Source organism: Corapipo altera, unplaced genomic scaffold, assembly GCF_003945725.1.
Source record: "Corapipo altera isolate COAL_440 unplaced genomic scaffold, ASM394572v1 61411, whole genome shotgun sequence".
NCBI classification, from domain to species: Eukaryota; Metazoa; Chordata; class Aves; order Passeriformes; family Pipridae; genus Corapipo; species Corapipo altera.
Genome location: NW_020884875.1, coordinates 24985333 through 24999314, shown reverse-complemented (window position 1 = coordinate 24999314; position 13982 = coordinate 24985333). Strand labels below are relative to the sequence as shown.

Genomic DNA, 13982 nt, shown 5'->3' with positions numbered 1-13982 from the left:
TGCTTAGAGAATGGTGTGTTTGTTGTTTTAGTTAAGAAATAGCCTTGTATTTGATCACTGAAGGTACTTACTTGAGATTTTTTAAAGTTACAATGCAGAGAAATACAAAAACAAGTACAGGGATGCTTTGGACATTCATATGAAAGTAAAGTTTGTCATTCTAGGCTTCTAGACTTGTCATAATTTGTCTCTATCTCTTCTTTGTCAGTCACCACAAGTTTTGAAACCACTCTACCAATAGCTTATTTAAAATTAACCATTTATTCACTTATTTAAAATTAACCATGTTTTAAGTTTTTCTGTAAGTTTCACGGTGCAAAAAATGTTGTGTTTGAACATTTTATAGTTTCATTTTTGTGGGATGTACACCAGGAGGAATAGCAACAATACAATAAACTCTACATGATATGTGTATCTATGTGGGCAAACACATTTGTAAGGAACTACTCTGTATTTAAGCAACCCAACTTCCTTCTTGGTTCTGCTTTTGGGTATAATATTGCTGGGGAGACTTTAGATCTCTGGTTGTAAAATTCTTGATGATGCAGTAATACTTTTTGCTATTACAATTTGAAGAAGAAAAATACGTTGTCAAAAATTTTCTGGTTGTAGGATGTTAGTCTCTTAAAAGTTTTGATAATCCCCTATGTCACAATTTATTGGGAATTTATCAGTAATTGAGACATCTGTTTGCTGTTTTTAGGAGATGGTTAATTTTTTTTCATTCATTAGTTAGGTTGATTTTTATCTAGAAGGAAGTTTTAAAAGTCAAATGACCAACCATGCTGTGTGCTGCTTGAATCTTCTTTTTTTTTTTTTTCAGTCACACTTAAGTTCTCTCCGAAGTACCAGACAAGGAGTTATATTAGGATCGTGGGTTTTTTTGGAAAAATCACAGTTTTTAAAAGATAAGGAGGGAGTGTGGTGGTGGTATTATGATTATGATTGAGATTCAGGTACAGTGTGTGGCCTTCAGCAGTCTTCTGTCACAGGAGAAGATACTACTCATCTGTTTTCAGAGAACTGATCCAAGGCTTGACTGATTTAAATGTGCAACGGAAGCCAGCAGAAAATTGATCTCAGTGTAGACCCCATTGGTCCATTCTGCTGATCTGCTGCATTGCCATTTCACTTTGCTCTCTTCTTGTAGCAGGTAGAGGTATTCCTGGGATGATGGTGGTGGAAGCAGTGGTTAGCAGAGACCGTAAGCCACTCACATCCATTTAGGACATGTATATTTTTTTCTTATTCACTTGTAAGTTTTCTTCTTTTAACCTTTTCACGAGATGAAACAGGCCCACTCAAAAGTCTCGTTCAGGGTGTTATCCAGTGTTGGTTTTGTTTATTATGGTGAATAGATAAAATTTTAGCCTTGTATTGCCAAGATGTATTTCTTAACTTGCTCTGTAATGAATGGCTGAGGCTGTGTAGAAGGCAAAAGGTGGTGGCGTGTCAGTCAATGTCTTGATCTTCTTATCATGCCAGTCATGGGGTTTTAAAGCTGAAAAATATATAAAACTGATCAAATCTAGATTTGGTTCAGCGCTGTAACAGTGACAGTTTAAAATCACACTCTACACGAGGAATGATGTTGTAATGATTGCAGCTTTGCTTAGCTCACCCTGGTAGTTGATGATGCCATATTTCCTCCCATTTCTCTAGTAAATAGCATTGCTTCTTTTCTTTTCAATTTTTTTTTTTTGGAGAGAATTATGTGAGCAAATCTCTAGTGACATACTAGTAAATGGTGTTCTCTCACTATTAAGCAATGTCCATGTAAATGGGACATTTTTTTAATGAAAATATTTGATGCCATTCTTAAAAAAAAAGTCATAGTTGAAATATCTTTGCTTTTCTTGTGAGCAACAATATAAAATGTTTACTTTCTGCCCTTGATCACAACAATGTAAAAAGAAATATCAGTGTGAGGTTTTTATGAGTATATTGTGCTGAAAATTAATATTTTCACTTCTTAGTAATTTTTGGGCAGTCCTACAAATTTTATTATTATCTGGTAATCATATTCTCTTCTCTGTTTTTCATGCATTCTCTGTTGGAAATTTTCCATAATTTCCTTTTTCATCAGGTTACTTTTCACACTCTGTCTCTGTGCATATGACACTCTGTGCAGCTGAGGAGGACTAGAAATGTTCTCATTGTTGCCACTAGTTTAGCTAGAAAATTAGTCTGTGGGCAGACACAAGTAGTTTTAAGCATTGACCTGGTGAGGGACAGACTTGAGGGGGTTTTGAGGTGGCCTTCAAAAAGAAAGATAGATACAATTTTCATATATGTAAGGATAGTTAAATGTATTTTATATGTATATACATTATATAGTTTTATATACATATGTATGGCTACACATATGTATATAAAATATATGTGTGTATATATACAATTCGTGTGTATCTATGTCTTAGATCTCCAAGTATAATTTGTTACTATTTTTTGTCTGACACAGTCTGAGTGCAGTAACATCCAATTACAGAACCGCAGAGGTGAATGAGATGCAGACTTAAATTTTAGATTCTTCTTTGGATTTTAATTTTGTTTTCCTACATTTTATGATAGTTGTAGACTCACTTTCAAGGTGTAACTAATCTGAAATACTGTCTTCTCTAATAAAGAATTAAAAAAATTGTAAGCTTCAAGGGATAATAAAAGCATGTTCTTTCTACCTCTTCGATAAATTTTCATTTGGAGATTTTGAAGGAACCCAAATTCCCATGTGAAAAAGTGTCAGAACTAAAACTGGAAGTCACTTGGTATTCTACTGATTCAGAGGTGTTTGGTGGAAATGGTTTTCTTATGCATTAGTTAAAGCAGAACTTCTGGTAGAAGAGTTTATCATGTCCAAAAGGCATCTGATATACTGTTCTGTGCTTTATAGGCTCATGTTGAATAGATTTTTTTTTTACTAAATGACATATTTTGCAGAAAAGCTGGACAGTATTACACAATTGATAAAAAATATAAGGTAAAGCACTTTATTTCACTTCTCATATAAGGACATGACTGTTTCATAGATTTCAGAAAAAGAGAATAACTGTGGTGGTCTTAAGAGTGGTCTAAAGTATTTTTTTACAATGTAATAGTTCTGTATTGTCTAGGTTTGTAATTTTGTGCAATCTTAAGGAAAGTAAAGTTTTCTCCCCACTGCGGTCTATCAATTGCAGAAGTGTAAAGATTTCGCCTCTGATTCTGATGAGCTGGAAGACAGGCAATTATCATTGACCCAGGATGGCCCATACTACATCACCCATTCTGAAGAGACTTGTGCCTGGTTAACATGAGTTGCTTGGGTTGTGTGGGGCGAGTTGTACCTCATGGCTGGGCAGTTGCCTGAAGAGGTGGCATGGGCACCTAGTACTGCACTGTACCCTGTGAAGGCTGAGGATGGAAGCAGGCTTGGTCTCACTTTTCAGCCTCAGAGCATGTTCTTCTTCATTAAGTTAATAGCAACCACTTTCTCCCTAGAGAAAGTAAAATCGGACAGTATTGGGTTATTCAGTGTGGAGATGAGAAGGCTCCAGAGAGATCTTCTAGCAGCCTTTCAGTACCTCAAGGGGGCCTACGAGAAAGCTGCAGAAGGACTTTTGACAAGGGCATGTAAGGATAGGACAAAGAGGAATGGCTTTAAACTGAAAGAGGACAGGTTTAGATGAGATTAGGGAGAAATTAGGGAGATGAGGGAGATTAGGGAGAAATTCTTTACATATGAAGGTGGTGAGACACCAGCACAGGTTGCCCAGGGAAGTTGTGGTTGCCTTCATCCCTGGAAGTGTTCAAGGCCATGTTGGATGGAACTCTGAGCAACCTGGTCTAGTGGGAGGTGTCACTACCGATGGCAGGGCAGTTGGAACTATCTTTAAGGTCCATTCTAACCCAAACCATTCTATGATTTTGTAATGTGTAACATCATGCTTGATTTTCTGGGAATGTGCGTGTAAGGAAAACTTACTTTAGTAGTTTGTTTTATGTGTGCAGGAATTGGGAGTGAAGGTTTCAAAATTATGCTCATGGTAAAGGCTCAGATTTTTGCGGTGTATGCTATCTCAGAAATAGTTAAGGGTTGTTCCTTTAGCCTTGCAGTTGGACTACTGTGAAACACTTTTCTGAGAAGGCACCTGAAACATAATCTAAGGGGCATATAAGGCTGCCTTTGTCCTCGGATATGACTATTATGGTATGAGGCATGAAAGCTTTACAGAAATTATTAAAATAAAGGCCCGGCTGAAAGTCTGTGAAAAACACAGCACTGAGCAATGTGTTTTGTTTTCTGCAGGCTGAGTAGCTTGGGTGAACACAGGGTTTATGTGGCTGTGCAATTCAACTCCTCCTCTTAAGCAAACACATGAATAATATAGATAAGCTCTTGTAGTCACAGATGAGCTTGCTGAATTGGAGCAAAGGAAAAATGTGTTTTGTAACCTTTGTGAAGTTTCCAATAAGCAGATCTTAACTTCTAAGTTGACAAATAGTCATATTTCATTAATAAACTACTTCTAGTACAAAGTACAAAGACATGGAAAAAAATTAATGAAAGGAATGACTGCCTGTTAATGAATATGAGCCAAATTTTAATTTGACAGTGATTTCACACGGTTCTGAGATTGAAGTTTACAGGGCTTTGATTGTTACAATACTTGCTTAAAAAAAACCAAAAAAACAACCCCAACCCAACTACAGCCCCCCAAACAAAACAAGTAAAACCCCAACAAACCAAAGAAAACAAAAAAACCCAAACAAATCAATCAAAAAAAAACCAAAACCAAAATACAGATGTATCTGTTGGTTGTAATACCAACAGATTATGGTAGTGTCCTGAAAGTTGGCCTAGGAAGATTTTTTTTCCCTTAGTCCTTGAATTTTTGTGATAGAACGTCTGACAGTAGTTACATGAGTTTAGAGGTTTTGAATAATTACGTCTTTAAGAATGGAAGATTTTTAAATATGCAGTCATATATAATATGTATATTTTGGAATTTTGTTTTACTCGTGAGTTTAGCTGTTAAATCAAAATGCAAATTTTAATTCAGTTATTCTTCAGTTGCTACTGATGCTGCTGTTTGACACTAAACTGGTCTTTGTAGTTACCTTGCAAGTACCCCTTGACACTGTTCAGCCCTGCACTAAGCTGTCAGCATTGTGCAAAAAAATCATGTATGTGTCCAGTGGGTAAAGCATATCCTTCTTATTTGTCTTTCAGGCACAGGAGAGAGTGGCAAAAGCACATTTATCAAGCAGATGAGAATCATTCATGGATCAGGTTACTCTGATGAAGACAAAAAGGGCTTTACAAAACTGGTGTACCAGAATATATTTACAGCAATGCAGGCCATGATCAAGGCCATGGATACCCTCAAAATCCCATACAAGTGTGAAAATAACAAGGTGAGATTTTTGTTTATTTCTGTAGCTGAAGTTTTCCTCTTTTTATTTTAGGAAATATACTGAAGGTCTCAAAAAAAATGACACATCACACAAGTGATACTCAAAGCTCGGAAGAAAAGGACGTCTTCCTGTCCTGCATTTAGTTCTCTGCCCTTCTTTCTACTTTTACAACATAAATGTGCTGCTTTTAACGAGAGACCTCTCTTAAGATGCCTGAGGAGGCTTGTCACAGAACAGAGGTTTAATGACAGGCTGCAGTTAAACTTTAGTTACTCTTGTCTTTTCCTCCCAGGTCATGCTCTGGTTAGAGCGCAGTTTAACTATTCTTGTGATCTATAGCAGAACTTTACTGCTTAAGGGTTGCCATTAGCCTTACAAGTGGAAAAAAGTCAAATTATAGAAAAATATATGGGGATATCTGTGTGTGAACAGATCGTGAAATTAAATTTTCTACATGAGACCTTAAACCAGTCAGATTCTTCTGAGACTGATCCTGTTACTGTAATGTGAAAGGACAAAGTACATTTGAAATGTTTGGGAGGTTCATCTCTGACTGGCCTTTTTCCATTTTTTTTTATATTTATGTTTTAATAGTAAGATAACTAAAATAGTTTAAGCATTCTCTGATTGAGTGAAATGCTTAATATATACTTGACTACGTGGTTACGTGGCTGTATCTCCCAATATCACAGAATCACAGCATTGGTTAGATTGGAAGAGATCACAGTGGGTCATCTGCTCCAACCTCCCTGCTCAACCAGGGACTATTTGATAGCAGTTCCTGGGAACTTGTTCTCATTTTTACTATTGATCTGTTATCAGTAACTTTGTCAAATGAAGAATTTAAGCTCTCCCGCAGGTGGAGGACTCACATACCTTTCAATCTTGTGAAAGAGTATTTAATGATTATTTCGTAATCCGGGATGAAAGTAGTACTTTCCCAAAGGTTCTTTTATTCTAATACTTTTTTTTAAATATGACAAACCAGCAAGAAGCAGTGACATTTACAATAAGGAGATAAGTTTCCGTTAACTGGGAGAGAATGAAATAAACTTAGGTTAAGATTAAAGTCTTTTTGTGTTTGTACATATGAAGTTTAATTATTAAAATTGAACTGCTGTATGTGTTTTAAGACAACTAATTTAGAAGTAGGAAAGATAAAGATTATTACCAGGTTAAAGACACATTGTTTTTTCATTTGCATTTGCTGAAGTCATTGCAGATGGTCATCACTTTGTTGGTGATGAAATGTTGCAGTAGCCAGAGTCTCGCCGGAGCCTGGGTTTATGCAGTGAGAAGTCAGGAGGATCCCATCTGTCAAAATCTGTATTGTTAACCTTTGTTAATGGTGGGTGGGTTTTTTTGTGCATGTGAAACAGATTGAAAAACTTTTCTAAGTGATAAGACTCTTGGCTGTTGAACTTCATCATCTAACTGTATTTAACTGGAGCTGTCTGTTTTCCCCTCATCCTTCACAAATCAAAATCAAATATGTAATTAGTATTATCCAGGTGTATTTCAGCCTGTTGGCTTCATGTTTCTGCTGTATGCAATGCAAAAAGCATACTGACCTGAAAAGTTAGTTGATCCTAAAGGACATTTTTTCTTCAAAACTGGTATTGATTGTCACTTTGCCTTAATATCTGCAAGTCCTAATTGTAGATTATGAATTTTTTTTCCCTTGTATTATATTACAGAGTATAAGTTGTGTGTTTATTTTTAAGAAGTGCTGAGTTTATATAGTGTTTTTATATAGCTGAGTGAGTCAGGTACATTTGGCATAGCTGTATACACATGACCAGAACTGTTCACTTTCTCTACATAAAAATTGCTTTCCTGAAAGTAGGAGTCTTATTTTTGTGTTCAGCTCCTTCCCATCTCTCAAAGCAAACCCTGTACAAATTCCTTCTGAAACACAGGAAAAACCAAACTTGCTACAGCCTTGTACCTGAATAGAGACAATTGTGGTCAACTACACTTCGGTTTTGTATACAAGGTCACTTCACTTTAAAGCATGAACACCAATCAACTGGTAAATCTGCTTGTTCTTTTTTTAAAAGCTGTTGAAAACAAACCCATTAGTCCTAGAGTCCAGAAAACACAGGAAGGGCACTTCCTATTAATTTGAATCTCCTATTAGGAAGTTATGTCTCTGGAGAGAATATCTCAAAGTTTGAGTAATAGCATATTTTTAGCACAGTAGCTGTTGTGCACAGTAGTTTAGAAATTTGCAGGTCAAGCTGGTATTGATGTGTTTGGGCCTAAAGAAAAATGACCCTTTATTAATCAAATTCCTTATGTTCTTGAATAGACTTCTACTTTCTATAGTAGAAATGTTTTTCTCTTACCATACCAATTTTTATACCTTTAACCATGAATTAATAAAATTGAAGTGTTTTGAATCTCTGGATGCTTCTGGAATTTGAAGTGCCCTTGTATCAAGAAGTTAGTTAACTCTAGGCAGCCGTGTTTTTTGTGTGTTGTACAACATCACAGGATTTAGGCTGGATTATTTTAATTATAATCAACATAGCAAGAGACAAATTGTAAGTTTAGCAAGTTAGTTCTTGTGGAATTGTGTTTGGCTTCATAGTCACCAGTGTAACTAAAGAGGTAGAGACTGAAATGTATTGTCCTATATTATAATAATCTAGACTGTTTTGAAAGATTTATTATCAGAGTAGTGAAAGTCAATTGAGAAATTTAACTATCAATGTTTAGAAGTTCTAATATCTCAGAACTGATGATAGAGTATTACAATGAGAGACATTTCTTTTTTTGTGTTTAAACTTCAGAATGTTAGCTCTTCTGAGGTTTAAGATAATGGGTGAGGGTGATCTGTTCTCTTAGGAATTTGTCTTTCGTAGGAAATACTTGCTTGTAGACTGGCTTTTTAGTTTTGTTTTGAGTAAATTTTACTGTGCTTCCATTACTTATTTTTTAACTAGAAGTTGTGAAGTTTCCATATGGCTTTTGAATTTGAGAGTAACAAATATTTTATGGAACAGGAAAACACTAGTTTTTATAGAAATGTTTACTAGCAATTCTGAAAATTGCCTGTCTTTGCAAAATTTTGTGCATATACCAAACTAACTCATTACATATTCACATGCACATTTTTTAAAAAATAAAACACAGGTTTATGCTTTTTGCGGTTTGTTTTTTTAGACAAATGCATCTACCACTATACTAAACACCAGCTACCACTGTTGTCATGTACTACCCCTTTTCATGTAACTTCCAAAAGACAAGTTGCCTCTCTGTTCCAACAGACAGTATCAGGAAGGTGTCACTCTATGGTGATTAACAGGCAGGAAACCTTACTTGAATCCCATTCCTTTAACTTCATGTGAGGCAACTTAAATATTCATATGCAATATAACTAATGTGCATAACAGTAGCAGAACAGGCTACGGGAAAGTTTTTTAAAGACACTGGAAAGATAAAAGCAAGTTTTATTGTAGACCTAGACATTGTTAAATTTCTAAGAGTATTTTCTGCAGAAATTGGTTTTACATTTATACCTGTTCCCTTTGGAAAATGTATTGCAGTAAAAATAAACAGATATGGGAAATGCTTTCAAAGTCCAAAATTTTACTGGCATTATCTCCAAGTCCACATTTACTTTGTTGTCTTGTTTCTTCTGTGTCAGACAGATCTCTTACAGACAGAAAATTACAGACAGAAATGGAACAAGAGGAGAGGGTATGGAATCAGATTGCATAAGTTTTTGTCTCAGGTAAACAGCTTAGGGGCATTAAGTGTTCTAGATCTCTTGGTGAAATTTGATGTTGAACAAACATAGGTTGGAGGAAAGGGATACGTCACCTGATACAGAGAGTGTGTGAACAACTCAATCCAGAGCAGTAGTATGCAAATGCTGGGAGGGTATGTTTTTCAGTTTTGGGGGGATGGTGTTCTGTAAAAAACAGAAAGAGTGATGTTCTTGGAATGGTGAAATGAAATGCTTATTGGTTTGGAATATGGATAATCAAGTGGCTCATTAAGCAGATGGAGAAACCTGAATGGTACTTGGTTAGTATTTTAAGTTCTCTCGGATGTTCTTCTCCAAACACTCAAAACCAAAGTAAAATTACCTAATAAATAGGAGTCTTGCAGAAGAGTTAAATTCTTCTAAGAAAGGGAGCTCTGTGTGCATTATTTTCACAAGACATTGGTTGCTGCAGTCAGATAGCATGGAAGAACATATAGGAGATTTAAAGTATCATGGTCCTTTAACCTCACATAGGATAAAGGAAGTGAAGATAGCTTTTTTTTTTTTCCCACCAGGGGCCATAATATGAGGGAAAGCCCATCTCACTGATAGCTCTGTTTCCTCCTTGGGGACATTAATCAGTGAGCTTTAGGGATTCCAATAAAACCATGAGCAGTTTCCTCCTGAGTGCTTTGTAAGAAGTCCTTCATGAAGACTTCGACAATCCTACCTAGATAGCAGCCTGTCCTCAGCTGTCTTCTTCATCTTTTTATCAGTCTCCTTCTGTCAGTGATTTGCTCTTCTCATTCCCCGCTCTTCTGGCACCTTATATACATTTGACCTCAGCACATCTTTATCTACTTGCCTGTGGCCTACTATTTTGTCTTATTTTCTTCTGGTTTTCTCCTCCTTCTTTATATTTGAATAAACTTTTAAAGCAAATGAAAAGCCCCCTACAAGTAGTAATTTACATTCCTGTTCTCTTTCTCATTTGCTTGCTCCTTCCTTAGAACAGAGGTCTCTTGCTTTTATCTGTATTGGTCTAATGGATTAGTAAATTGGTTGTTTCCTGTGTTATGTCCTGCTTAACTGTTTCATCCCAAAAGAAGCATGAGTTCTAGCTATTTTTCCAAGTGTGTAGGAAAAATGATTATGTCTCAAAAGTAAGCTAGACAAGCAGAATTGAATGTTCCCATGAAGAGCTGAGAATATTTTTATTTAAAGTAAACACATGGGTAAATGAACCCTTCCTTTTTGCACTTTAATAGCAGGTAGTTTCAGTGATATGAAATGAGGAAACTGTCAGCTTGCTGTTCAACTTAAATCTGAAAACTAAGTTCTAGCTACTCTTTTTGCAGTGCAAAAAGATTTCTTCCTTCCTTTTTTAATATTTCAGTTTAGGTGAAGCTCTTAGTATTTTTAAATATGACGTTTTAAATTATTGACTGCCCTTTGCTAATAAGAAGTGGTAAGACATTTACAAAAACGCTCATGTAAGGCATGATGGCCATGTTTTATCTTTACAGTTCCATTCTTTTACTGTTTCTGCTAATGTGAAGAACGAATGGGTGGTCATAACGCTGGCAGATTGTTGTAGATTTTGTGATCATTCACACACTGGATAAAGGACCATAAATGTAGGAAAGCAGGCTTCTACCATTTTTTTAATTCATTCCTTTCTGAGTATTTTACTCAGAAAGTTGTCTTATTATTTTGCTTGCACAGCATATTGTATGTTTGAAAGGAAATGTTCATGTGTGTTCTCTGACCATGAAAGTGTGAAATATGCTTGGTAGCTTTTATTGTATGTAATAGGAATGTGGATATATTTTAAGGTAATGAGATTGCGTACCATGGAAACGGTTCCAACTTTCTCCATGGTTAACAGCCATTATATAAATATGGGTATTTATGCAATATAATTTTATAGAGAAAAAATATAAATATAATCATATGTAAGTATTTCCTAGAGGAAAGTATGTAATAGCTTCCTAATTATTTAATTCATTTCTTGAGAAGATAGGCTAAGGTTATCTAGCATTTATTTCTAAAATAATTTCAGATTGAAATATTTTTGTCATATTTTCATCTGAAACTTTCTGGAAATATTTTTTTTCCCACAGTAAGGTTCTTTGAAGAATTCAGATCCAGTTGTGTTGTGGTTATATTATGTTGGATGAACAGAAGTTATTGTAATCTCTAGTAACACACAAGTTGTCCAACATAAGGTTTATTGCAATGGACCATATTTTTTTCCAGGTTTTGTCCATATCTTGTTCAGTTTGTGCTTCCTATATGGTAAAAACTGTAACGTCTGAAATGCAAGTAGGTTTTGTCTTATAATAAAATTCAGCTTTGATTTGATAAAACAGTTGTTTAAAAAAAACAATCAAAACACAACCCACCCTGCTCTTCCTGCCCCTGCTCCCCCTTCTTGTTTGGTTGGTTGGTTTTGTTTCTCAAGTAAAATTTGGTTTGTATTGTGGGACGTATTGCCCAATAGAGGTATTCACATCATTCCTTTGATCTCTGCATTTTCCAAAGATTATTTTGCTCCTTTTTTCTGCCTGGTTAAAGTAGGCTTAAAGTCTGCACATGAAGAGGTGATTACATATTCACACTTCAGTCTGATCATATGCCTGCCTGTTTTCAGGATATGGGCCTGTGTAGCTCCACTGTTAGACTTTGTATTTGCTTTGGGTGATTGCATAAAGGTGAGTAATGAGGCAAGAATCCAGTGTTTTGCTTCTGGAAGAGTAGTAAGCTGGGAAAGGAAAATCTAAGCATGACATTAGTCATGTTGCATTTTAATATTTTTTTTAACAGCTTTGTAACAAAAAACCACAAGGTTTTGTTTACACGCTTCATCCTTGGCAAGAAAGTGTACAGATCTTGACTGCAAATTGTTTAATATTATGGCGGACCTAAGATAGTGGGTAGGTAAGAAAATCATTTATTATGAGCAAGTCACTTCTGTGAACTGTCTCAAGCATGACTAAGAGAGCTGAATATTGGGTTGGAGGGGTAGTAACTACCAAGATTTGCTTCATAACATGTCTTTACTGTCACATATCTCTCCTTTTCATTAGTCCTGTCATATATAAAAGTTTGTGAAACTTGGCTGGGGCAAGTGATACTGTGGAAAAGGTTTTTTTCTAGTTAAGGTTTTTCTGATGATGATTTTCCATTTTTCTTAAAGTGGCCAGAGTTAAAATTTGGCTTATTGTTTAATTGTTAATCTTCTAAGCCAATTTGTAGATATAGTTTACTAATAGGTTTTACCCTGACTCACTCATAATCCCATGGAATCAGGTAAAACTGATTTCTGGGACAGAATATTTTTGAGAAACTTTTAATGTATATTTTTATATTATTCCTTCGACCCTGTGCATTTTCTAAACCTTTCATTCAAAGTCTGGATTAAAAAAATACTTCTTGAAAGCTGAAATATTTTGTACTAAAGCTTTAACTACTTTTTCTTACAACCTTAGAACTCCATGGGTTTTCTTTAGTTATTTTTTCCTCCTTTTCTTCTTTTACTTTCTCTGTCACTCTAACTTTTAAATACTGCCTTGACCTTTGAAAAGTTGAAAGAGTAATGATGAAGGATTGAAAATAAAGCTATTCAAAACAGTGTAAAAACATACCAGATATAGATTCTGTTGCAGGTACCAGTAGTCTGCAAATGAAAGAAGGGCACAGGATAAAATGAAATGTGATGACATTTTTCAAACATATTTTATGGATATTTTAATTTAGCTGTGAAGTAAGAATTTGGGGAAGAAATTAACTTCAATACTTATTCTTGATTTTGAAAAAACTGGAGTTTTTCCAACCACTTGCCACTTTGTAAGCAGCTTTTGAAAACTCTTCTGCAGTAAAAGAAATTAAGTGGTTCTTTGATAATGAGCCCATGAAGGAGCCAGTTCTCTTGGACTGAGACATTTTTATTGGACTAAAAAGACATGGAGAATGTTTGACTAGGGTATGTATCTACTGTTATGTATGCAGTATAAAATGGACTTTTATTAAAGAAAGTTGGAGTTGTCTGATTCAAACTTGCTTATAAAGGAAGGTGTCGAAGAATATATATTAAAAAATTGAGGAATGCATGAATAGACACATCCTCTCAGAGGGTTGCAAAGAAGCCTGCACACTGAGATTAATGAAGCATTTCTGAGAGAACACAGACTGTACAGGTGGTATTTAAAGTATGGTCAGGAAGGTTCTGAGGGCCCTTTTGCGATTTAGAGGGTGTATATCTATTTTTTTAGGCTTCTCAGTTTTTAGAACCATTTCTTCTAGAATTTGTGTGATGATACTGTGTCATGAATAGTTCATTTACTGCTTGCAAAAGGAGTCTTCCTGTTCTTTTAAAAACATCTAAATACCTGTCAGCATTTTCCCAAGCTGAGTGTTGGAATTTTTTTAGTTTCACTTGTGGGTAGTTCTAGTGCTACTGATCAGGAAAACAAATTGTATGACCTCATGATTAGATTCATCATGAAAGGCCCTGTTTTAAACAAAAACTTCTTTTGTGGGGCAATATTTATAAATAAAACCATCCTAATCAGAGAGGGGCATGACAGTACAGCCGTGTAGCTCATGTTCTTCTTGCGTGATAAACAATGACTTGCCCTGGGTGCCCTGGCTGAAGCAGTGTACTCATTCACTGCATTGCAGAATGTTTTAAACAGCAGAATGTGTTTTAGAACTTACTTAATTTTTCCTCATATCTGCTTCAGAAAAGAAATGTACATTTTCTAGAAGTAGATTTTTGAGGACCTAATATTAATGATATTAGGGAGGAGCTATAGCTTGCTCACTCACTAGCTCCGTTGTTTCCTGATTCCAGTGGGGTGTGTTTGCTCTT

General features: G+C 35.4%; 1 protein-coding gene across 2 annotated transcripts in view; it reads left to right on the top strand.

Annotated features, from left to right (window-relative positions):
• Positions 1–13982, top strand: part of LOC113943109 (guanine nucleotide-binding protein G(q) subunit alpha-like) — a 129808-nt gene that overhangs the window by 39311 nt on the left and 76515 nt on the right. For both annotated transcript variants that reach the window (XM_027634451.1, XM_027634450.1), the window contains exon 2: positions 5210–5394. In XM_027634451.1, the coding sequence (XP_027490252.1) occupies positions 5210–5394 (185 nt within the window). The remainder of the gene's footprint in view (positions 1–5209; positions 5395–13982) is intronic.